The following is a 24936-nucleotide window of genomic DNA, read 5'->3' as shown; positions in this document are numbered from 1 at the left end:
TGGAGGGATATGTTGTGTATCTCTATACGTATATGCTTCTAAACTGTTGTATTCTGAGCACCTCTGCAAAAGCAGTGATAATGTGTGAGTGTGGTGAAAGTGTTGAATGATGATGAAAGTATTTTCTTTTTGGGGATTTTCTTTTTTTTTTTTTTTTTGGGTCACCCTGCCTCGGTGGGAGACGGCCGGCTCGTTGAAAAAAAAAAAAAAAATCTTAAGTTCTCAGATCTTAGACTACAGACGTGCTTTACACTGTTATATGCTGCCAAATCATAAAAACTGAGATCCTATTTATATGAAGGGAAAATAACTGCAAGTTGTACATTTTTTATTTATATAAAAGCATAGAAGAATATATATACTGATGGACTAGATGAATATTGTACAGTAAACATTTTCAATGCTAATAACTAAAAATGCCATGTTGTGCCATAAAAGTAATGAGAATCATTGAGCCCTCAATAAGTACCATATTTTCCGGTATATAAGGGACACGACAGAAGTATCATAATGGTAAATCAGTAATATCAAGGGCTAATTACCCTCTTACTTTACGCTAAAGCGTAACCCAAAACCTGCCCTTGACTCTGACCTTGAGCATACAAGGTGTAGGCTGATTTTTCAAGACTTTTTGTGGAGAAAAAAAAGACACCTTATGTGATGGAAAATACAAAATATACGTATGCTTCTAGACATCCTAGCTCATCAATTGATTTAGGAGTAAAGGAAACAGGAAAGAGGGTTGAACAAGCGACAGGCAGCATATGCTCAGAGGTCTCTCTTAACCCATAAACTGTCCTAATGTAGATCTACGTTCAGCTACGTAGAGCTCCGAATGTAGATCTGTTTTTTTTTTACATGCTTTCAAATGGAGAAAATAAAGGTCAGAGCGCTACACACATGAACGTAGATCTACGTTTGGACAGTTTAAGGGCTAATATTGTAATGATGACTCTTACTATATCATAGAGAATACTTACCTTCTTTATTAATACCATTTACAAAAAAAAATGTATGAAACAGAATTTTTACTCTTTAGAAATTAATGATCTGATAATAATTGTAACATTTATGAAGGGATTCAGGGAAACTAGCAAGCCAGACTCGAGTCCCGGAGGTGGGAAGTACAGTGCTGGCACTCTGAAGGAGGGGCATTGATATTTGCAGTTTAGAACTGAAGTACCAGTATGCCTCTGGCAAGACATGGAGTGAGTGATGGTGAAAGTACTTCTTATTTAGGTCACCTTACCTGTGTTGAAAAAAAAAATACAGGTGTTCTTCAACTTACAAAGGGGTTATGCTCCAATGAACCCATTGGAAGTTTAATATGAATATATGCTAAGTAATCAACTAAATAACTACTGTCAATGAATAAGTAAATAAATAATTACTGCAACTAAATACCAGTTTTGAAAAGTAAATACATGTAAATGAATACAAGTTAGGGACTTGCCGCCTTCATACTGGGAAATTATCTTAAGTTCCGTCTCCAAAGTTATTGCTTTCGCACCATCGTAAAGTTGAAATACCCTAAGTTAAACCATTGTAAGTTGAGGAGCACCTGTATCCTCTCTCATCTGCTTGTTAATATCCACCATGACTTGTTCAAAGGTTCACAGTTACTGAGACCAACTTGAGGATTACCATATATCCGAGTACCCTTTGCAGAGTAAAATAAATATTTTGCAACTCCTGAGAGGCATTGTAGAGCTAAGAGTCAGATGTAGAATGATGTAGAAGTTGGGACCCACTCATGACCTGGTTCATACATGGGCCAAACTACAGGGCGATAGAAAATCTCAGCCCCACTTGGAGACTGCAAGGAATTTGATGTGTTGTTTGATGACTTGTGGTGCCTGGAGCAGGGATTTTGCAGGGAAAACTGCGTTATCCACTATAAAGAAAAGGGTTTATACATTAGTATATTGTGGTACCTTTAGCGGGGATTTTGCAGGTAAACACTGCAAATATCTGCTATAAAGAAAAGGGTTTATATATACATCAGATTATAAATCGAGTAAATTTTTTAACACAAGGGTCGTCTCCCACCAAGGCACGGCAACCTGAAAAAGAAGGAACGTAAATATTTTCTTTTACATTCAGCAAATTATACAGAAGGAAAACTAAGTACATGAATACACCATATTATTTACACAGCAATAATGACTTTAATCAAATGTATGTTAACCCGTAAACGGTCCAAACATATATATACGTTTTTTCAACATTTCAAAGTATGTAAAACAAGTATATTTTTTTTTTTTTACATTTGAAAGCGTGTAAAAAAAACTTTGATCTACGTTTTTTTTTTTTATATTTGAAAATATTTAAAAAAACATAGATCTACTTTTTGGAACACTACGCATGTGAATGTAGATCTGCTTGGACCGTTTACGGGTTAATTGTATACTATGGTATGTGAAGGCAAGCCCTCACTGTTTCCTTTAGCCCTTAAATGGAGATGCCTAGATGCCAGTGAGAGGCTCTTGATCCAAAAACCTGGATCTAACCTCCCCTTCTAGGATCAAACCTGAATGCCTCCCACTTTCCAGCAGCCATAAGAGTCGCAAAATGAAAAGTCATCTTTAATTATGAAATTCACCATAAAATGGACATAGACCAATCAGTGACTATAATTTTTACAGAAATTAAACCTTTAATTTGTAGTGAACCTGTATACAATTCCTAAACACAAATCAAAATGTAAACACATCTGCAGGGATATGTTCCAAGTACCTGCCAGGGATACCAAAGCAGTGGATAGTAGCAAACCCTATATATAAGTCCTATACATGCTTATTATAAAGTTTAATTGATAAATTATTCACAATAAGTGGAGAATTATCACTTTTTAACTGATGGGAAACATTTCATGGCTTCTCTTAGACTTTGAAGAACAACCGGCTTCTCTACTTTTGTTCTTTGGGATCATTAGTATGCAAAATTAAGAGGTATTCTTGGGCCACAGTAAACCATGGATAACTGAAACTACAGGTTCCAAATCAGTGGGTTCTACTGTAAATGAACAAAGACTAAAAAATTTAATTAAAGACATTTAATTCATCTACCAGTGGTAACAAAGATTTTTTATTCTGAACATTAAGGGTATACCTGGAGTATACCTGGAGTGAGTTCCATGGGTCAACGCCCCCCACGGCCTGTTCTGTGACCAGGCCTCATGGTGGATCAGGACCTGATCAACCAGGCTGTTACTGCTAGCCGCACATAATCCAACGTGCGAACCACAGCCCGGCTGGTCAGGTACTGACTTTAGGTGCCTGTTGATTGAAAAAGCGTTCCTCATGATTGTCATCCATTAACCCGTAAACGGTCCAAGCAGATCTACGTTCACATGTGTAGTGCTACAAAAGTAGATCTAAGTTTTTTTTACATATTTTCAAATGTAAAAAAAAAATAAAAAGATCTACTTTTTTTTACATACAGTGGTCCCTTGCTTTTTGTAGTTCTCGGCAATCGTAAATTTCGCCAATCATAGGGTATTTTCGTAAAACAAGAACTCGCTTTTCAAAGGTTGACTCGTAAATAGTAGTTCGTCCGGGACACGTACGCACGGTGTGAGCCAGGCAGGCCTCCCTACCCAGCCAGTCTGGCATTGTTTACCAGTGAGTGAAGGTCCCCTCAAGTGCTCCTACGAAATATTTCATAATATTTCTCTCATTTTAGTGCTTGCAAGTACAGTGGACCCCCGGTTAACGAACTTTTTTCATTCCAGTAGTATGTTCAGGTGCCAGTACTGACCGAATTTTTTCCCATAAGGAATATTGTGAAGTAGATTAGTCCATTTCAGACCCCCAAACATACACGTACAAAAGCACTTACATAAATACACTTACATAATTGGTCGCATTTGGAGGTGATCGTTAAGCGGGGGTCCACTGTACTAAATAAGCTACCATGGCTCCAAAGAAAGCTCCTAGTGCCAAGCCTGTGGTAAAGAAGGTGAGAAATATGTACAGTGACAAAGTCTTGGGCCATTTTAGGGAAGTGTTAAAGAGACGCCAGAAACAGAGCTCTCTCCACAGTTACTTTGCGAGACAGGACTAGTGACTCTCAAGGTGGTCCTAGTGGCATTAAGAAACAGAGAAGAGAAGCAACCCCAGAAAAGCAATTGGTACCTGAGGTGTTGCTGGAAGGGGATTCCCCTTCCAAACTATAAACAATCCACTCTCTCTCCTCCTCCAGTCTCCCATACACTAAGAAGAATCTCCAATAAAGGTAAGTGTTATGCTGTTAATGTTTCATTCATCATTTCCCATTGTATTGTTTATGTACTACATCTATATTTCATGTAAAAAAAATTTTTTGTTTTAATACTTCTGGGTGTCAGGAACGGATTAATTGTATTTACATTATTTCTTATGGGGAAAATTGATTCGCAAATCGTAAATTTTGTTTATAGTAACAGCTCCAGGAACGGATTAATTACGAGAAACGAGGGACCACTGTACTTTCAAATGTTGAAAAAAACGTAAATATACGTTTGGACCGTTTACGGGTTAAATCTGTGGTTTTCTAAACCAATCTTTACTAAATAAGTTCTCAATGCATGCATACAATGATCATACACCAGTATGAATTAATGCATTTATGTAGTTGTAAAGTAAAAGGACACAAGTGCAACTAATGTAACATTTTATTGTGGCAACGTTTCGCTCTCCAGGAACTTTGTCAAATCGTTACAAAGCTTGATAAAGCTCCTGGAGAGTGAAACGTTGCCACAATAAAATGTCACATTAGTTGCACTTGTGTCCTTTTACTTTACATATTGTCGGTAATTCTACCAACATTATTACAATGCATTTAGTTAAAAAATGGAGGAAAAATTAATTTGTAAAAATATTTAATATGTAGTTCTTGACTGTTATGACCAAGGTCATAATGGGATTAATTTATGTGTTATCCACTTAATATTATACTCGGGGTTTCTTTAATATTAGCTAAATTAAAGATTCCACTAGTTTATATTATCTGATTTAGGAATATACCCGGGTATGATGTATATATATATATTTTGAGTAATGTGTTAGGTAGGTACACCTGGCTATGGTTTATAACAAGGTATGTCCATTGGTGGGTAGTTCGCACCGCTCTACCCTCTCCCCCTTTTGACGAGTTGATGTCATGAAGGGATTGACTATACAGTGGACCCCCGCATAACGATCACCTCCAAATGCGACCAATTATGTAAGTGTATTTATGTAAGTGCGTTTGTACGTGTATGTTTGGGGGTCTGAAATGGACTAATCTACTTCACAATATTCCTAATGGGAATAAATTCGGTCAGTACTGGCACTTGAACATACTTCTGGAGTGAAGAAATATCGTTAACCGGGGGTCCACTGTATATGGAGTTCACTCTCTCTGCCGACTCAGTGTGCATTGACTGAGCTACCCTCCTAGTACTCCGCCTTATTCTCACTTGGATAGAGAATTGTTATAGAAACTCCTGAACCAGCTTGTGGTTTATTGTGAAGTGAAGTCTGCGGACAATTATATACTGTTACCTTCAGGTTACGATGTGACGACCAGTGTCAAGCTTAGAACTTTGTGATATATTCCTTATGCCAGGGAGTTACTCAGTGAATGTGTTAATTCTCAATATATGTACTTACACACAAGTAATGTTACTATTGAGGAAGCGATAATATTCCTCTGATCATTATCAAGTGTAGTGACCATATAGATAGTCTCCAGAGGAGGTCTATGATGTACATTCTATTTAAGAGTTTTCTTGTGTGAAGGAAAGTTTCTGACAGTGATATTTAATAATTTAATAGATATTTATGAATATCTAAAGTATTTAAACTTTTAAATAAAAAGAAACCAGAAAAGACTGAGTAACTATTATTCGTTCCTTACATTTCTAAGTTTGGAACCATATCCTCTCATTCTATGAAGTGTGTTGTTACGGAGTGCACTAACCTGGCTAAAGATTAAGATTCGAACCGTAACAACTGTCTTTACCAAAAAAATGAGATCCATAAAATATGCATACACAGTATGCATATATGTTAAAAAAATAACCAAGAACAAAACAATTTTTTTTAGTTTAGCAACTGAAAATGGACCAATCAGCCAGAGCTGGATTAAGATTTTGTAGGCCCCTGGGCTACAGGTGCTGTGAGGCTCCTGGGCTACAGGTGCTGTGAGGCCCCTGGGCTACAGGTGCTGTGAGGCCCCTGGGCTACAGGTGCTGTGAGGCCCCTGGGCTACAGGTGCTGTGAGGCCCCTGGGCTACAGGTGCTGTGAGGCCCCTGGGCTACAGGTGCTGTGAGGCCCCTGGGCTACAGGTGCTGTGAGGCCCCTGGGCTACAGGTGCTGTGAGGCCCCTGGGCTACAGGTGCTGTGAGGCCCCTGGGCTACAGGTGCTGTGAGGCCCCTGGGCTACAGGTGCTGTGAGGCCCCTGGGCTACAGGTGCTGTGAGGCCCCTGGGCTACAGGTGCTGTGAGGCTCCTGGGCTACAGGTGCTGTGAGGCCCCTGGGCTACAGGTGCTGTGAGGCCCCTGGGCTACAGGTGCTGTGAGGCTCCTGGGCTACAGGTGCTGTGAGGCCCCTGGGCTACAGGTGCTGTGAGGCCCCTGGGCTACAGGTGCTGTGAGGCCCCTGGGCTACAGGTGCTGTGAGGCCCCTGGGCTACAGGTGCTGTGAGGCCCCTGGGCTACAGGTGCTGTGAGGCCCCTGGGCTACAGGTGCTGTGAGGCCCCTGGGCTACAGGTGCTGTGAGGCCCCTGGGCTACAGGTGCTGTGAGGCCCCTGGGCTACAGGTGCTGTGAGGCCCCTGGGCTACAGGTGCTGTGAGGCCCCTGGGCTACAGGTGCTGTGAGGCCCCTGGGCTACAGGTGCTGTGAGGCCCCTGGGCTACAGGTGCTGTGAGGCTCCTGGGCTACAGGTGCTGTGAGGCCCCTGGGCTACAGGTGCTGTGAGGCCCCTGGGCTACAGGTGCTGTGAGGCCCCTGGGCTACAGGTGCTGTGAGGCCCCTGGGCTACAGGTGCTGTGAGGCTCCTGGGCTACAGGTGCTGTGAGGCCCCTGGGCTACAGGTGCTGTGAGGCCCCTGGGCTACAGGTGCTGGGAGGCCCTAAATCCCATGCCTTAATCCAGCCCTGTGATCAACATACTAACAGCATGAAATTAGGAAATAGAACAAAATTTAAATCTCACTGTATTGGTCGTGCAGTGCTTAGACGCATAAAAAAAATGGTCTACTACGTACTCTACCTTTTATTAGCACTAAAAAACAATCAGTTTTATTTGCCTCGGTTGCAGAATGTTGAACGAACATATATTTTAAAGAATAATGGTACCAGTCCTTCAGGCACCAAAATTGTGCCTACTCAGGGTGCCAAATTTTGTCTATCTCTGATTTTAATAAGCAAGTGTTCGTGTGTACACCTGACTACAATGTTTTCTTCTCTTATTATACAGGCGCTCCTTGACTTAGGATGGTTCGACTTATGATGATTTGACTTTACTATGGTCCATGGAGATGAAACTTAAGATAATTACCCAGCATTAAGGCAGCAAGTCCGTAACTTGCATTCATTTATTTACTTTTCAGCACAGCCTCTCCTCACTTAAGGACGGAGTTCCGTTCCTGAGACCTCGTGAGGAGCATATTATAATGGTAGTGGGTTTGTGTCAACTATCTTTGCACCATTGATAACATTTCTGGTATATTTTTAAATGTTTATACAGTAGTGTACTGTTAATTTGTAATAAACACAACAGAAGAAATCAGCTCTAACATACATTATTTAGGTATGCATACTGGTCAGAGAACCTGTCCTAAGTCAGTCATTGGTAAACGAGTACGTCAGTAAGTGAGGAGAAGCTGTATCTGTATATAGTTACAGTAATTGTTCATTTACTTATTCAGTGACAGTAGTTATGTATTTATTTATTTATCATGTCATATATTCATATTCGACTTATAATATTTTTGACTTGCAATGGGTTTTTACTTGACAAAGAGTGTTAGAATCAAGTTTCCAGTTGCTGCTTTTGCCTGTAACTTGTAAAGTAAAAGGACACAAGTGCAACTAATGTGACATTTTATTGTGGCAACGTTTCGCTCTCCAGGAACTTTATCAAGCTGTTGTGTCCTTGTTGGTGTTCCCATACCATTTACTGTTAAAATATGAATCTAAAAACAAATTCTATATTTAGAGATGTATAGTATAACAGTAGAATTATATTCAATTCTTACCTTTATTGGCTGACTTTTCTTAACATTCGTGAGAATTTGGAAAAACAGGTTTGTGTTTTAATTTGTTCCAACCCATAGACATTTTTTTTTAATTTCTTCTTATAAACTCACATTCTGCCTCAGGAAAGGGAGAGAGAGTGGGTAATTGTCTGCTTTCTCCTGTAATTTTCACTTTTCCAACATCACCATCAGTTGTCATCACTACTGCTGCACTGTAAGCCAGTCCAAACATCACCATCAGTTGTCATCACTACTGCTGCACTGTAAGCCAGTCCAAACAGTGATGGTGGGAGCAGTGTCCTGCAGAAATGTATCAAATTCCACTTTTACTGGACTGGAAAGTTCTGCTTTAACTGGACTGGAAAGTTCCTCTTCAACTGGATTGGAAAGTTCCTCATCACATGATAACTGCTCAACTATCATCACTTCACCTGCAATATAATATTATATTAAAAGCAGGTGGGGATATAGTTTTGGAGTGGTTGGTGCAATTATTTAATAAATGTATGGAAGAGGGTAAGGTACCTAGGGATTGGCAGAGAGCATGCATAGTTCCTTTGTATAAAGGCAAAGGGGATAAAAGAGAGTGCAAAAATTATAGGGGGATAAGTCTGTTGAGTATACCTGGTAAAGTGTATGGTAGAGTTATAATTGAAAGAATTAAGAGTAAGACGGAGAATAGGATAGCAGATGAACAAGGAGGCTTTAGGAAAGGTAGGGGGTGTGTGGACCAGGTGTTTACAGTGAAACATATAAGTGAACAGTATTTAGATAAGGCTAAAGAGGTCTTTGTGGCATTTATGGATTTGGAAAAGGCGTATGACAGGGTAGATAGGGGGGCAATGTGGCAGATGTTGCAAGTGTATGGTGTAGGAGGTAGGTTACTGAAAGCAGTGAAGAGTTTTTATGAGGATAGTGAGGCTCAAGTTAGAGTATGTAGGAAAGAGGGAAATTTTTTCCCAGTAAAAGTAGGCCTTAGACAAGGATGTGTGATGTCACCGTGGTTGTTTAATATATTTATAGATGGGGTTGTAAGAGAAGTAAATGCGAGGGTCTTGGCAAGAGGCGTGGAGTTAAAAGATAAAGAATCACACACAAAGTGGGAGTTGTCACAGCTGCTCTTTGCTGATGACACTGTGCTCTTGAGAGATTCTGAAGAGAAGTTGCAGAGATTGGTGGATAAATTTGGTAGGGTGTGCAAAAGAAGAAAATTAAAGGTGAATACAGGAAAGAGTAAGGTTATGAGGATAACAAAAAGATTAGGTGATGAAAGATTGAATATCAGATTGGAGGGAGAGAGTATGGAGGAGGTGAATGTATTCAGATATTTGGGAGTGGACGTGTCAGCGGATGGGTCTATGAAAGATGAGGTGAATCATAGAATTGATGAGGGAAAAAGAGTGAGTGGTGCACTTAGGAGTCTGTGGAGACAAAGAACTTTGTCCTTGGAGGCAAAGAGGGGAATGTATGAGAGTATAGTTTTACCAACGCTCTTATATGGGTGTGAAGCGTGGGTGATGAATGTTGCAGCGAGGAGAAGGCTGGAGGCAGTGGAGATGTCATGTCTGAGGGCAATGTGTGGTGTGAATATAATGCAGAGAATTCGTAGTTTGGAAGTTAGGAGGAGGTGCGGGATTACCAAAACTGTTGTCCAGAGGGCTGAGGAGGGGTTGTTGAGGTGGTTCGGACATGTAGAGAGAATGGAGCAAAACAGAATGACTTCAAGAGTGTATCAGTCTAAGTGGAAGGCAGGCGGGGTAGGGGTCGGCCTAGGAAAGGTTGGAGGGAGGGGGTAAAGGAGGTTTTGTGTGCGAGGGGCTTGGACTTCCAGCAGGCATGCGTGAGTATGTTTGATAGGAGTGAATGGAGACAAATGGTTTTTAATACTTGACGTGCTGTTGGAGTGTGAGCAAAGTAACATTTATGAAGGGATTCAGGGAAACCGGCAGGCCGGACTTGAGTCCTGGAGATGGGAAGTACAGTGCCTGCACTCTGAAGGAGGGGTGTTAATGTTGCAGTTTAAAAACTGTAGTGTAAAGCACCCTTCTGGCAAGACAGTGATGGAGTGACTGATGGTGAAAGTTTTTCTTTTTCGGGCCACCCTGCCTTGGTGGGAATCGGCCAGTGTAAAGAGGAGCTTAGCACACCTTTGGCTAATCTTTTCAACATATCACTACAAACTGGCATGGTGCCAGATAAGTGGAAAATGGCAAATGTGATACCTATTTTCAAAACAGGTGACAGGTCCTTAGCTTCGAACTATAGACCAATAAGCCTAACCTCCATAGTGGGAAAATTTATGGAATCAATAATTGCCGAGGCAGTTCGTAGCCACCTTGAAAAGCATAAATTAATCAACGAATCTCAGCATGGTTTTACAAAGGGGCGTTCCTGCCTTACGAATTTATTAACTTTTTTCACTAAGGTATTTGAGGAGGTAGATCATGGTAATGAATATGATATTGTGTATATGGACTTCAGTAAGGCTTTTGACAGGGTCCCACATCAGAGACTATTGAGGAAAATTAAAGCACATGGAATAGGAGGAGAAATTTTTTCCTGGATAGAGGCATGGTTGACAAATAGGCAGCAGAGAGTTTGCATAAATGGGGAGAAATCAGAGTGGGGAAGTGTCACGAGCGGTGTTCCACAGGGGTCAGTGTTGGGCCCCCTGCTGTTCACAATCTACATAAACGACATAGATGAGGGCATAAAGAGCGACATCGGCAAGTTTGCCGATGACACCAAAATAGGCCGTCGAATTCATTCTGACGAGGACATTCGAGCACTCCAGGAAGATTTGAATAGACTGATGCAGTGGTCGGAGAAGTGGCAGATGCAGTTTAATATAGACAAATGCAAAGTTCTAAATGTTGGACAGGACAATAACCATGCCACATATAAACTAAATAATGTAGATCTTAATATTACGGATTGCGAAAAAGATTTAGGAGTTCTGGTTAGCAGTAATCTGAAACCAAGACAACAGTGCATAAGTGTTCGCAATAAAGCTAATAGAATCCTTGGCTTCATATCAAGAAGCATAAATAATAGGAGTCCTCAGGTTGTTCTTCAACTCTATACATCCTTGGTTAGGCCTCATTTAGATTATGCTGCACAGTTTTGGTCACCTTATTACAGAATGGATATAAATTCTCTGGAAAATGTACAAAGGAGGATGACAAAGTTGATCCCATGTATCAGAAACCTTCCCTATGAGGATAGACTAACGGCCCTGAATCTGCACTCTCTAGAAAGACGTAGAATTAGGGGGGATATGATTGAGGTGTATAAATGGAAGACAGGAATAAATAAAGGGGATGTAAATAGTGTGCTGAAAATATCTAGCCTAGACAGGACTCGCAGCAATGGTTTTAAGTTGGAAAAATTCAGATTCAGGAAGGATATAGGAAAGTACTGGTTTGGTAATAGAGTTGTGGATGAGTGGAACAAACTCCCAAGTACCGTTATAGAGGCCAGAACGTTGTGTAGCTTTAAAAATAGGTTGGATAAATACATGAGTGGATGTGGGTGGGTGTGAGTTAGACCTGATAGCTTGTGCTACCAGGTCGGTTGCCGTGTTCCTCCCTTAAGTCAATGTGACCTGACCTGACTAGGTTGGGTGCATTGGCTTAAGCCGGTAGGAGACTTGGACCTGCCTCGCATGGGCCAGTAGGCCTTCTGCAGTGTTCCTTCGTTCTTATGTTCTTATGTTCTTATAATAATAATAATAAAATTAATAATGGATATGTTTTCTTCAAAGAACTTTAGTATAATATTTTTTAAACTGACTGACTACGCCAGTTGACTGAAAGAAACCATTTACCCTCACCCACTCTCTCTCTACCTACCTTTAACCCACTGAACTTCCAGTGTATACTATTTCTCAGCTTTGAAACACAAAAACATTACCTTCATACATATACAGTGGACCCCCGACATTCGATATTAATCCGTTCCTGAGAGCTCATCAAATATTGAAAATATCGAAAGTCAAATTAATTTTCCCCATAAGAAATAATGGAAATCAAATTAATCCGTGCAAGACACCCAAAAGTATGAAAAAAAAATTTTACCACATGAAATATTAAGTTTAATGCAATAGAATAATTACAATAACAATAGAATAATAACAATAGAATAATTGACACTTACCTTTAATGAAGATCTGGTGATGATTGATGGGATGGGAGGAGGGGAGAGTGTCAAAGTTGTTACTGTTTAGAAGGGGAATCCCCTTCCATTAGGACTTGAGGTAGCAAGTCCTTTTCCGGGGTTACTTCCCTTCTTTTAATGCCACTAGGACCAGCTTGAGAGTCACTGGACCTCTGTTGCCGTTCCTTTAAGATTTGTCTAAAATGGGCCACAACATTGTCATTGTAATAGTCATCAGCACGGCTTGCAATAGCTGTGTTAGGGTGATTTTCATCCATAAAGGTTTGCAGTTCAACCCACTTTGCACACATTTCCTTAATTTTTGAAGTAGGCACAACGTATTCCACAACTGACAAAGGCTTCTCAGGGTTAGCCCCAAACCCTTCAAAATCTTTCTTAATTCCCATACTAATTCTCACCCTTTTTACCACAGAGTTGGCACTAGAAGCTTTCTTGGGGCCCATGGTGACTTATTTTGCAGAAACAAGCACCAAAAACAGTGATAATATGGATAATATGGAATGTACCGAATGTATCCTTAGATGCGCACACACTGGCTGGCTTGTAAACACTGGCACACACGGGGCAGTTCAGGCCACACGTGGACACGTCTCGTATGAATCGTATCGAATAGCGGGTTTTCCATTGAATGTCGAGGCGAAATTTTTGCGTTAAAATGCATCGAATGTCAGATTTATCGAATGTCAATGCCATCGAATGTTGGGGGTCCACTGCATAAAATCTTTCACACTGATACAGCATGTCAAATCACAACTTTGTTATTTTACATGTTGTAATAGTCTACAGACTACTTTAAAACATTCCAGACTAACATGCTCACTGTCTGATGAAATCTAAAGGAAGAAGGTGCAGCAAGCTCCTCCTTGCATCTCTCCTTAGCGACCCAGGTTGTAGCTTCAATCTGTAATGCGTCCCTTCCAGGAGTGAATATTCTGGGTGTACTAGGTGAACACTGCACACCCACCAAAGATGGTAAATTCATCATAAATATTAAGCTCACTCAGTAATGTAATCATGGATCACAATACGAAACTAATTTTTCTGTCCCATGTTATGAAATACTGTGGCAGTTGTTCTAAGTAATACTTATGTCAGAGTAGTAGGCTCATCACACTAGACAAATAACCCGCACACAGGAGACAGGAGCTTATAACGACGTTTTGGTTTAACTTGGACCATTTACAAAGTCACACACACATGGTCCAAATCGGGCCGAAACATCATCGTAAGCTCCTCTCTCCTGTTAACTGTATAGCCCTTGTGGCTTAGCGCTTCTTTTTTATTATAATAATAATAATCCTCTCTCCTATGTGCAGGTTATTTATGTATTGTTGCAGTCATGGTATTGTGCCTTTTTGTTCTTCAGCACAGTAGCACAGTGCACCACCCTGTGACAATAACCACAATATGCCACTGGTCCCTTTTCATGTGAGCATCTGGGATAATGAGGTTGCAGACCAAACTCCCTCTCTTCCTTCCCTCCTGGCCATCATTCCTCTTGACCTGTATGGAGGGGGATTCATTGTTAATAGCAAGGTAGCCTAGGCATCTATCTTCACTCCTCAACATTGAGCTCTAATCAGTCCTTTAAGGGGGAGTGGGGTCTGTCCTTGAGTGTAGCACCCCTCCTGACATGTATTCATGTGGGAGTCACCCCTGACTTGGGTGTGGCTTCCCTCCTGGACGCTAGTGGTGATCCTGACACACATTCGTGTGGGGGTTAACCTCTGATTTGGGTGTAGCACTCCTCCTGGACGCTAGTGGTGATCCTGACACACATTCGTGTGGGGGTTAACCTCTGATTTGGGTGTAGCACTCCTCCTGGACACTAGTGGTGATCCTGACACACATTCGTGTGGGGGTTAACCTCTGATTTGGGTGTAGCACTCCTCCTGGACGCTAGTGGTGATCCTGACACACATTCGTGTGGGGGTTAACCTCTGATTTGGGTGTAGCACTCCTCCTGGACGCTAGTGGTGATCCTGACACACATTCGTGTGGGGGTTAACCTCTGATTTGGGTGTAGCACTCCTCCTGGACGCTAGTGGTGATCCTGACACACATTCGTGTGGGGGTTAACCTCTGATTTGGGTGTAGCACTCCTCCTGGACGCTAGTGGTGATCCTGACACACATTCGTGTGGGGGTTAACCTCTGATTTGGGTGTAGCACTCCTCCTGGACACTAGTGGTGATCCTGACACACATTCGTGTGGGGGTTAACCTCTGATTTGGGTGTAGCACTCCTCCTGGACGCTAGTGGTGATCCTGACACACATTCGTGTGGGGGTTAACCTCTGATTTGGGTGTAGCACTCCTCCTGGACACTAGTGGTGATCCTGACACACATTCGTGTGGGGGTTAACCTCTGATTTGGGTGTAGCACTCCTCCTGGACGCTAGTGGTGATCCTGACACACATTCGTGTGGGGGTTAACCTCTGATTTGGGTGTAGCACTCCTCCTGGACGCTAGTGGTGATCCTGACACACATTCGTGTGGGGGTTAACCTCTGATTTGGGTGTAGCACTCCTCCTGGACACTAGTGGTGATCCTGACACACATTCGTGTGGGGGTTAACCTCTGATTTGGGTGTAGCACTCCTCCTGGACGCTAGTGGTGATCCTGACACACATTCGTGTGGGGGTTAACCTCTGATTTGGGTGTAGCACTCCTCCTGGACGCTAGTGGTGATCCTGACACACATTCGTGTGGGGGTTAACCTCTGATTTGGGTGTAGCACTCCTCCTGGACACTAGTGGTGATCCTGACACACATTCGTGTGGGGGTTAACCTCTGATTTGGGTGTAGCACTCCTCCTGGACACTAGTGGTGATCCTGACACACATTCGTGTGGGGGTTAACCTCTGATTTGGGTGTAGCACTCCTCCTGGACACTAGTGGTGATCCTGACACACATTCGTGTGGGGGTTAACCTCTGATTTGGGTGTAGCACTCCTCCTGGACACTAGTGGTGATCCTGACACACATTCGTGTGGGGGTTAACCTCTGATTTGGGTGTAGCACTCCTCCTGGACACTAGTGGTGATCCTGACACACATTCGTGTGGGGGTTAACCTCTGATTTGGGTGTAGCACTCCTCCTGGACACTAGTGGTGATCCTGACATATATTCATGTAGGGGTCACCCCTGACTTGGGTGTAGCACCCCTCCTGGACACTACTGGTGGCCCTGACACATTTGTGTGGTTCATCAGACTTGGGACCCACCTCCAATCATTCCCAGATGGTTAACTCCCCTGCCTGTACATGGTATCAACCAACTGGATATGCTGGAACATTTTTCTTTCCTGCCCTCGGTTCCATTCTGCTTGCATTTATCACAGAGAATCCTTTCACCAATTGGGTACTAGTCTCCTGTCACTACCTCTTCTCCTGGATGGGGATGACTATGATCTCCCAGTCCATCATAAGATTCTGTGCCTCATCTATGCCTTTCTCAATGCTCCAGGTTGAGTAAGTGAGCTTTAGTGATGCCTTCCACTCCTTGCCTGCAACATCTCTGACCAGGGGTCCTTATGGACTCCTATTCCACCTCCTATAGGAGCTACTATGCCCCATACTGTCTCCCATGAACTTCCTAGTCCCCCAAGAACCAGAAGAGCTCAATATGGCTTGCAACCCTTTTGGGTTTAATGCTTACCTTGATGATAATAATAATAATAACTCTTAACACCCCCAACAATAACAGTTTACTGCAGTGACTGTACCCATCCCTGTGATGACCCAGCAGTCAGTAATATTTTTCTCTGGCCATGAACAGATGCTTCACAATCCAAGTACACGCAGCTTTACAGCATTTGGCTAATACAGCGGTTTTCACTTATACTTATTCTTCATTTATTCAGGCTTCCTGCAATAAATACATTCATCACTCATTAAGCTAAGGGCAAAAAAATTTTAGGGTAAGTAATGTATCTACTGTATATGCATTGTTTAGGCCTAGCTATATTGCTTACTTAATATATATTAGTGTAAATATGATATCAAGCATTTATATGCATTTGAAAGTGAACAAAGGGTATGATTACCTTTACAGTGATTTTTGTTTTACAGCGGTAGCCCAGAACCTAACCTGCTGTATAAGCGGGGCTTTACAGTAGCCCAGAACCTAACCTGCTGTATAAGTGGGGCTTTACAGTAGCCCAGAACCTAACCTGCTGTATAAGTGGGGCTTTACAGTAGCCCAGAACCTAACCTGCTGTATAAGCGGGGCTTTACAGTAGCCCAGAACCTAACCTGCTGTATAAGCGGGGCTTTACAGTAGCCCAGAACCTAACCTGCTGTATAAGCGGGGCTTTACAGTAGCCCAGAACCTAACCTGCTGTATAAGCGGGGCTTTACAGTAGCCCAGAACCTAACCTGCTGTATAAGTGGGGCTTTACAGTAGCCCAGAACCTAACCTGCTGTATAAGTGGGGCTTTACAGTAGCCCAGAACCTAACCTGCTGTATAAGTGGGGCTTTACAGTAGCCCAGAACCTAACCTGCTGTATAAGTGGGGCTTTACAGTAGCCCAGAACCTAACCTGCTGTATAAGTGGGGCTTTACAGTAGCCCAGAACCTAACCTGCTGTATAAGTGGGGCTTTACAGTAGCCCAGAACCTAACCTGCTGTATAAGTGGGGCTTTACAGTAGCCCAGAACCTAACCTGCTGTATAAGCGGGGCTTTACAGTAGCCCAGAACCTAACCTGCTGTATAAGTGGGGCTTTACAGTAGCCCAGAACCTAACCTGCTGTATAAGTGGGGCTTTACAGTAGCCCAGAACCTAACCTGCTGTATAAGTGGGGCTTTACAGTAGCCCAGAACCTAACCTGCTGTATAAGCGGGGCTTTACAGTAGCCCAGAACCTAACCTGCTGTATAAGCGGGGCTTTACAGTAGCCCAGAACCTAACCTGCTGTATAAGTGGGGCTTTACAGTAGCCCAGAACCTAACCTGCTGTATAAGTGGGGCTTTACAGTAGCCCAGAACCTAACCTGCTGTATAAGTGGGGCTTTACAGTAGCCCAGAACCTAACCTGCTGTATAAGTGGGGCTTTACAGTAGCCCAGAACCTAACCTGCTGTATAAGTGGGGCTTTACAGTAGCCCAGAACCTAACCTGCTGTATAAGCGGGGCTTTACAGTAGCCCAGAACCTAACCTGCTGTATAAGCGGGGCTTTACAGTAGCCCAGAACCTAACCTGCTGTATAAGTGGGGCTTTACAGTAGCCCAGAACCTAACCTGCTGTATAAGTGGGGCTTTACAGTAGCCCAGAACCTAACCTGCTGTATAAGCGGGGCTTTACAGTAGCCCAGAACCTAACCTGCTGTATAAGTGGGGCTTTACAGTAGCCCAGAACCTAACCTGCTGTATAAGTGGGGCTTTACAGTAGCCCAGAACCTAACCTGCTGTATAAGTGGGGCTTTACAGTAGCCCAGAACCTAACCTGCTGTATAAGTGGGGCTTTACAGTAGCCCAGAACCTAACCTGCTGTATAAGTGGGGCTTTACAGTAGCCCAGAACCTAACCTGCTGTATAAGTGGGGCTTTACAGTAGCCCAGAACCTAACCTGCTGTATAAGCGGGGCTTTACAGTAGCCCAGAACCTAACCTGCTGTATAAGTGGGGCTTTACAGTAGCCCAGAACCTAACCTGCTGTATAAGCGGGGCTTTACAGTAGCCCAGAACTTAACCTGCTGTATAAGCGGGGGCTCCTGTAAATAACCTAAGACCTAACATTGCAATGTCCAGCAAATTTAGAAACACAAAAAATTGGCATATGGAGTATGTCAGCCTGGTCCCCTGATATACAAGTGCATCATACAGTGTTTAACCCTTTCAGAGTTTCGGGCGTACTAGTACGGCTTACGTGCCAGGGTCCTTGACGTACTAGTACTCATAAGTTCAAGTGCCTTCAAATCTAGTGAGAGAAAGCTGGTAGGCCTACATATGAAAAAATGGGTCTATGTGGTCAATGTGTGCAGTATAAAAAAAATCCTGCAGCACACAGTGCATAATGAGAAAAAAAAAAACTTTGACAGTGTTTTTGGATTAAAACAGCGACTTTCCACTGCATTTTCGTATGGTATTTGTTGTATTCTAGTTTTCCTGGTCTCATTTTATAGAATGGAAGACATATTACAGAAATTGAGATGATTTTGACTGGTTTTACAATGAAAAGTACCTTGAAATTGAGCTCAAAATAGCAGAAATGATCAATTTTCACCAAAGTTCAAAAGTAAACAAATCATGCTAAGCGTCCAATACACGTCAACTGGCGAGTCTAATATTCTTTCACAAGTGCACCGATATTATTTATACCATTTCTACACTACTGCAGTAGTCTGCATAACAGTAAATCTTCTATTTTTTGTGAGAATAAAAATTCAAAATGGAAAGCAAAAGAACGTAAGAGGGGCGTGGGGACGTGACTAATGAACAGAGGAGATGTTATTTTAGTGCCAGGAATGTCTTTCTTATTTATTCTGGACCCTATTTGGAAATTGGCATATTTTGAAATTTGTGAAATTGGCAAAATTGCTAAATTCTGACCACTGTATTGGATAGTTGAAATCGGTAAATGGGTGGTTTCTTGTACTCAATCGATAGAAAAAATGGAATTCTAGCAAAATAGTTATGATTTTTGTTGGCTAGTACAATGGAAAATAGGGCTCAAAGTTCGCAAAATCGCCGATGTGTAGACATCGTCGAGACCGCTAACTTCGCGAGAGCATAATTCCGTAAGTTTTCCATCGAATTTCATACTTTTGGTGTCATTATGATCGGAAAATGATTCTCTATCTTTTCATAAGAAATTTTTTTTTTTTTTTTTTTTTTAAATTTGGGGGACCCTGAGAACAAGTCTCTGAGAGGGCCTGTGGACCCTGAAAGGGTTAAGTGTTACAACTCTAAGTCTGATGTAAAATTGTGAGTGAAGATAAACATGAAACAAGACTGAATGAGACAACCAAAAAATATGTTGAGAGGCCATATGCTGCTATCGTCCTTCCAAATTTATATTCCAAATTAATGCAGAATTCTAACACTGTCCTGTTTTATATCCAATTCAACTACTTTATTGTATAATGAGTGAGAACATGTGTATAAAGCAACTGAAAACAAGAGAGAAGTGGGCGTTGGCAACACACTGCCTCACACACTGAGTGTCCATGATTCAATCTCTTGAGAGCATAACGGTGCAAAAGGCCCCAGTAAAAAGCAGGGGAAGCAATGAGTACACTAAGAGAACTTGATAAGAGTAAGGTGACCAAGACTTTTCAACACCCTTTCAAACATAAGGGAAATTCCCATTAGACTCCTAGCTGTCCACAAGAGGGAATGTGCAACTCTTGGGTATCTTTATTGAGGAAACGTTTCGCCACACAGTGGCTTCATCAGTCCATACAAAGGATAAACTTGAAGAACAGGAGGAGAATGAGGTAATCAGTCCCTCAGCCTAGAGTCGATGTGGTCAGTCCATCAATCTTGATGGACTGACCACATCGACTCAAGGCTGAGGGACTGATTATCTCATTCTCCTCCTGTTCTTCAAGTTTATCCTTTGTATGGACTGATGAAGCCACTGTGTGGCAAAACGTTTCCTCAATAAAGATACCCAAGAGTTGCACATGTGTCTAATTTGACAACAAGAGGGAATGTTGAAAGTTCCTTAACCATGTTCTCAAGCATTCGAGCTGTTGCAAGTATACAGTGGACTGTGTGTAGCCAGCACCAATAAACTGATTGATCAGATTACCAACTAGAAGGCCTAGTCTGTGATTGGGCCATGGGTGCAATGACCCTGAAAAAAAACACAGTAGAGGTATTAAGAACATAACGTAAGAAAGAAGGAACACTGCAGCAGACCTACTGGCCTATATGAGGCACATCCATTTCTCCCACCAGCTTAGGCTAGAAGATTCATGTAGTCTCTAAGAACCAATTCCATGCAAATTCTGGTATTCTACTGTACTGATTTTTATATAAACCATCATTATGCATTGCCTTAGAAATATTTATTTTTTTTTTTATTATCACACTGGCCGATTCCCACCAAGGCAGGGTGGCCCGAAAAAGAAAAACTTTCACCATCATTCACTCCATCACTGTCTTGCCAGAAGGGTGCTTTACACTACAGTTTTTAAACTGCAACATTAACACCCCTCCTTCAGAGTGCAGGCACTGTACTTCCCATCTCCAGGACTCAAGTCCGGCCTGCCGGTTTCCCTGAATCCCTTCATAAATGTTACTTTGCTCACACTCCAACAGCACGTCAATTATTAAAAACCATTTGTCTCCATTCACTCCTATCAAACACGCTCACGCATGCCTGCTGGAAGTCCAAGCCCCTCGCACACAAAACCTCCTTTACCCCCTCCCTCCAACCCTTCCTAGGCCGACCCCTACCCCGCCTTCCTTCCACTACAGACTGATACACTCTTGAAGTCATTCTGTTTCGCTCCATTCTCTCTACATGTCCGAACCACCTCAACAACCCTTCCTCAGCCCTCTGGACAACAGTTTTGGTAATCCCGCACCTCCTCCTAACTTCCAAACTACGAATTCTCTGCATTATATTCACACCACACATTGCCCTCAGACATGGTTTTTTTTTTTTTCAACACACAGGCTGTATCCCACCATTACTTAAAAAAAAAAATTCTTTTTAAATTTAGTAATTTATACAGAAGGGGTTACTTGCCGCTGCTCCCGGCATTTTAGTCGCCTCTTACAACACGCATGACTTATGGAGGAAGAATTCTTTTCCACTTCACCATAGAGAAAAAATCTGTCTACTTCTTAAGAGTCTTTAAGCATTAGGATTAGTGTGCCCAAAATTCACCAGTACACAGATAATACAAACTACATTATCTGTGTACTGCACTGCATGAAAGAAATGAAGAATTTGATTTTGAATTTGAATTTAATTTTATTATTTTTTTTTATTATCACACTGGCCGATTCCCACCAAGGCAGGGTGGCCCGAAAAAGAAAAACTTTCACCATCATTTGAATTTAAATCATCTTTAATTCCTAATGATAGGAGTGATACAACTTTAAACAGTAAGAAAAGGCACATAGCCCGGAAAAAAATTCATGGATTTCTTACCACTTTTTGTTGACCTTCCTTTATTATCTTCATGAGAATTAGTTAACACAATTTGACGTTCCAAATTATACAAGCTCGTATCTACATTTTCTGTAATTTCTTGTTCGTCGTAGAATTCTTCTTTCCAAATATCACATTGTACCCCAGGAGAGTGAGAAAGATGAGAATAATTATCATCTTCCTTCCTTATATCCAGGTTTTCAATATCATCATCGCAATCAGTGTTGCTATTATAGCACTGTAAGCCAGTCCAAACATTGATGTTGGAAGTAGAGTCAGTTGCAGCTGCGTCTTCAACTGGACCAATAATAGCAGTGCCACCTTCAAAATCACACGGCAACTGTTCTTCTTTTTCTTCGCCTGCAATATAAAACTATATTAATAATATACACCTACCATCCGACTTACAACCAAGTTCGGTTCCGAGAAACGGGTCGTAAGTCAAAATGGTCATAAGTCGAACTTTACTACTGAATATCAACAAAACATTTTTGTAATGGCTTTATTTTATTGTTTTATTTTGGTATTTCATGTTTTACTTTACTTTTTATGTTGTTAGTACTGTATTTTATACTGTAAGGTTTAAGATAACACTGTGTACAACACAAATAGTTGTTTATTTCCCAGAAATTTGGCATAAAAAACATGGTCGTAAGTCGAGTGGTCGTAAGTCGAGCAGGTCGTAAGTCGGATGGTAGGTGTACAAGGCTTCTTCACAACTTTGCCTTATTTTCTGGCATATGGCAGTGCTTTTTGTTTCCCACAGAAAGTCTTGGAAAATTATCCTGCACCTCATATGCTGAAGGTCAGGGTGAAGGGTAAGCTCTGTGTTACGCTTTAGCAGTTGTTTACTAACGTTACATTACAACTGCTCAGAAACGTCATCTTATATGCTTGTGTGCCTTTTATGCCAGAAAATACAACACAGGCGGGCCCTGCTTTACAACGCTTCACTTTACCGTGTTTTGCTAATGCACCCATTTTCAATTATAGCCATTCTTCATTTATTCAGACTTCCTACAATAAATATATTCACCACTCACTATAAGCTAGTTATAAAAATATTTTAAGGTAAGTAATGTGTGTACTGTGCATGCATTTTTAAGGCGTGGCTCAATTGCTCATTTAACCCGTAAACTGTCCAAGCAGATCTACGTTCACATGTATAGTGCTACAAAAGTAGATCTACGTTTTTTTTTACATATTTTCAAATATAACAAAAAAAAAAGTAGATCAAAGTTTTTTTTTACACATTTTCAAAGTCAAAGTCAGTGTAGGCGAAACGTTTCAAAATAAAGATACCTAACTGTTGCATATGTGTCTTACCTAACAATCTGTCGGTATTTTATACCATTTTAATGTTCATTTCATTTTTTATATTACTTTTTATGCTGTTAGTACTGCATTTTATAATGTAAGGTTTATGATAAACACTGGGTACAACACAAACAGGTGTTTATTTCCTAGAAATTTGGCATACAAAACACGGTCATAAGTCGAGTGGTCGTATGTCGAGCAGGTCATAAGTCGGATGGTAAGTGTATTACATTGTGCTTGTTTATTATTAAATTACTTAAACCTTATCTAACATATATTTAGTTGGATTAGGCTAAATTAAATTGTGCTTGTTATAATAAAGTTAGGTAAGTTTTCTATTGTTCTTTTGATACAAAATTATTAATTTTTACATTAACATAAATGAAAAAAATGTCTTTAAACATATAAGAGAAAATTTTAGAAGAACTTCATTTTAAATGAGTTCTTGCTAAGTGATCTGTTTCTGTTTTACGTATTCGGCACAACATGCGTATATACAGTGTATATATATCTGTGGCGGCTCGTCCGTAGGAGCTGCAGAGCTGCAGTCCCCCCCCCCCCCAGATGCTCACTGCCAGACGTATGACTTCATCAACTTTACGCTAAAATAATGTGCAAATGATAAATATATTACAGGAAAAATCTGTTGTATTTTGTTTTCATTGTATCTGTAAGTGAATTTTTTGTTTTTTGTTGAAACGAGATAAAAAATTATTAAAAACAGAAGTTTGATGAGGTACGATAGTATAGGAATTACAGGCGTTATGGGTCGCCACTAATATATATATACGTGTATATAATAAAAAATTGCATGTGTGAGTGTGTTAGACAGGAGTGGAGACAAATGGTTTTTGGGACTTGATGAGCTGTTGGAGTGTGAGCAGCGTAATATTTTGTGAAGAGATTCAGGGAAACTGGTTAGCCGGACTTGAATCCTGTAGGTGGGACGTACAGTGCCTGCACTCAGAGTGGTTTGGGATTTATCTGCTGTTTAGAGCAGCATCTAAACTGTCATATCTGCATGCCTATGATGAGACAGTAATAGTGTGAGACAACCAGCATGCTAAAAAAAATAATTGCTTTGCATACATTTGAATGCCATCAAACTCTCTTGGTTTTTGGTTAGTGTTCTCTTAGCAATACTGAATACAACAACCACAAGTGAAGTATATACAGCCTCTCCTCACTTAACGACGGAGTTCCGTTCCTATGACCACATCGTTAAACGAATTCGTCACTAAATGAGGAGCATACTATAATTGTTTTAATGTCACCTTTGCACCATTTATAACATTTCTGGTATATTATTAAATGTTTATACAGTTGTGTACTGTATATTGAAATAAACAGAATAGAGGAAATCAGTTCTAATATGTACATTATATAGGTATGAATACTGGTCAGAGAGCCCGTCCTAAGTCCGAGGCGTCAGTAAATGAGTATGTCACTAAGTGAGGAGAGGCTGTATACTGTAGCGTTTTACATTATTATTATAATCAAGGGGAAGCGCTAAACCCGGAGGATTATACAGCGCCTGGGGAGGGATGTGGAAGGCATTCAGGCTTAATTCAAGGAACTGGAGCACAGATCCAATTTCCTAAATCAAGAGCCCCTCACCAACATCAAGGAACCTTCCTTGAGGGGTAGCGTTTTACAGAAGGATGAGATAGCAGAATGTGTAAGATTATTATTGTTATTATTATCCCCCTCAAGGGGAATTGGATCTTTGCTCCCATTCCCTGAATTGAGCCTGAATGCCTTCCATTCCCCTCACCATATGTGCTGTATAATCCTATGGGTTTAGCGCTCCCCCATGATTATAATAATACAGTAATAATATTTATTATTCATGGAAAGCCCTAAACCTGTAAGGACCATACAGCACTGTGCTGCAGAATGAAAGATGACTGAACGAGAGAACTGGAAGATTTGAAAGGACTTAAAGTGAAAGGATGGGACTTACAGCTGATGAAGCAAGTCAGTGTCATGTTAGCGGCTTTCTTTTATGCTTAAAAATATTATACTGCATGTAAACTGTATTACCTATACTATACTGTAAAAGAAATAAATTCATTAATATTAAGATATCGGTGTTTACAACAAGAAGGAC

At 41.2% G+C, this 24936-nt stretch overlaps 1 protein-coding gene across 2 annotated transcripts in view; it reads right to left on the bottom strand.

Annotated features, from left to right (window-relative positions):
* Positions 1–314: 314 nt before the first annotated feature.
* The window catches only part of LOC128698353 (uncharacterized), a 28007-nt gene continuing 3385 nt past the window's right edge, over positions 315–24936 (bottom strand). Inside the window, exons 4-6 of one of the 2 annotated variants that reach the window (XM_053790559.2) lie at positions 21510–21869; positions 8228–8658; positions 315–1894 (exon numbers count right to left, since the gene is read on the bottom strand). In XM_053790559.2, coding sequence (XP_053646534.2) covers positions 8465–8658; positions 21510–21869 — 554 coding nt within the window. In that variant the 3' untranslated portion in view covers positions 315–1894; positions 8228–8464. Of the gene's footprint in view, positions 1895–8227; positions 8659–15469; positions 16273–21509; positions 21870–24936 lie in introns of those variants that run through there. The other variant, XM_070104492.1, reaches the window with a different exon arrangement.

Source organism: Cherax quadricarinatus, chromosome 92 (assembly GCF_038502225.1).
Source record: "Cherax quadricarinatus isolate ZL_2023a chromosome 92, ASM3850222v1, whole genome shotgun sequence".
In the NCBI taxonomy this organism is placed as follows: domain Eukaryota; kingdom Metazoa; phylum Arthropoda; class Malacostraca; order Decapoda; family Parastacidae; genus Cherax; species Cherax quadricarinatus.
Note: the sequence above shows the minus strand (reverse complement) of the source record. Positions and strands in the feature narration are given on the sequence as shown.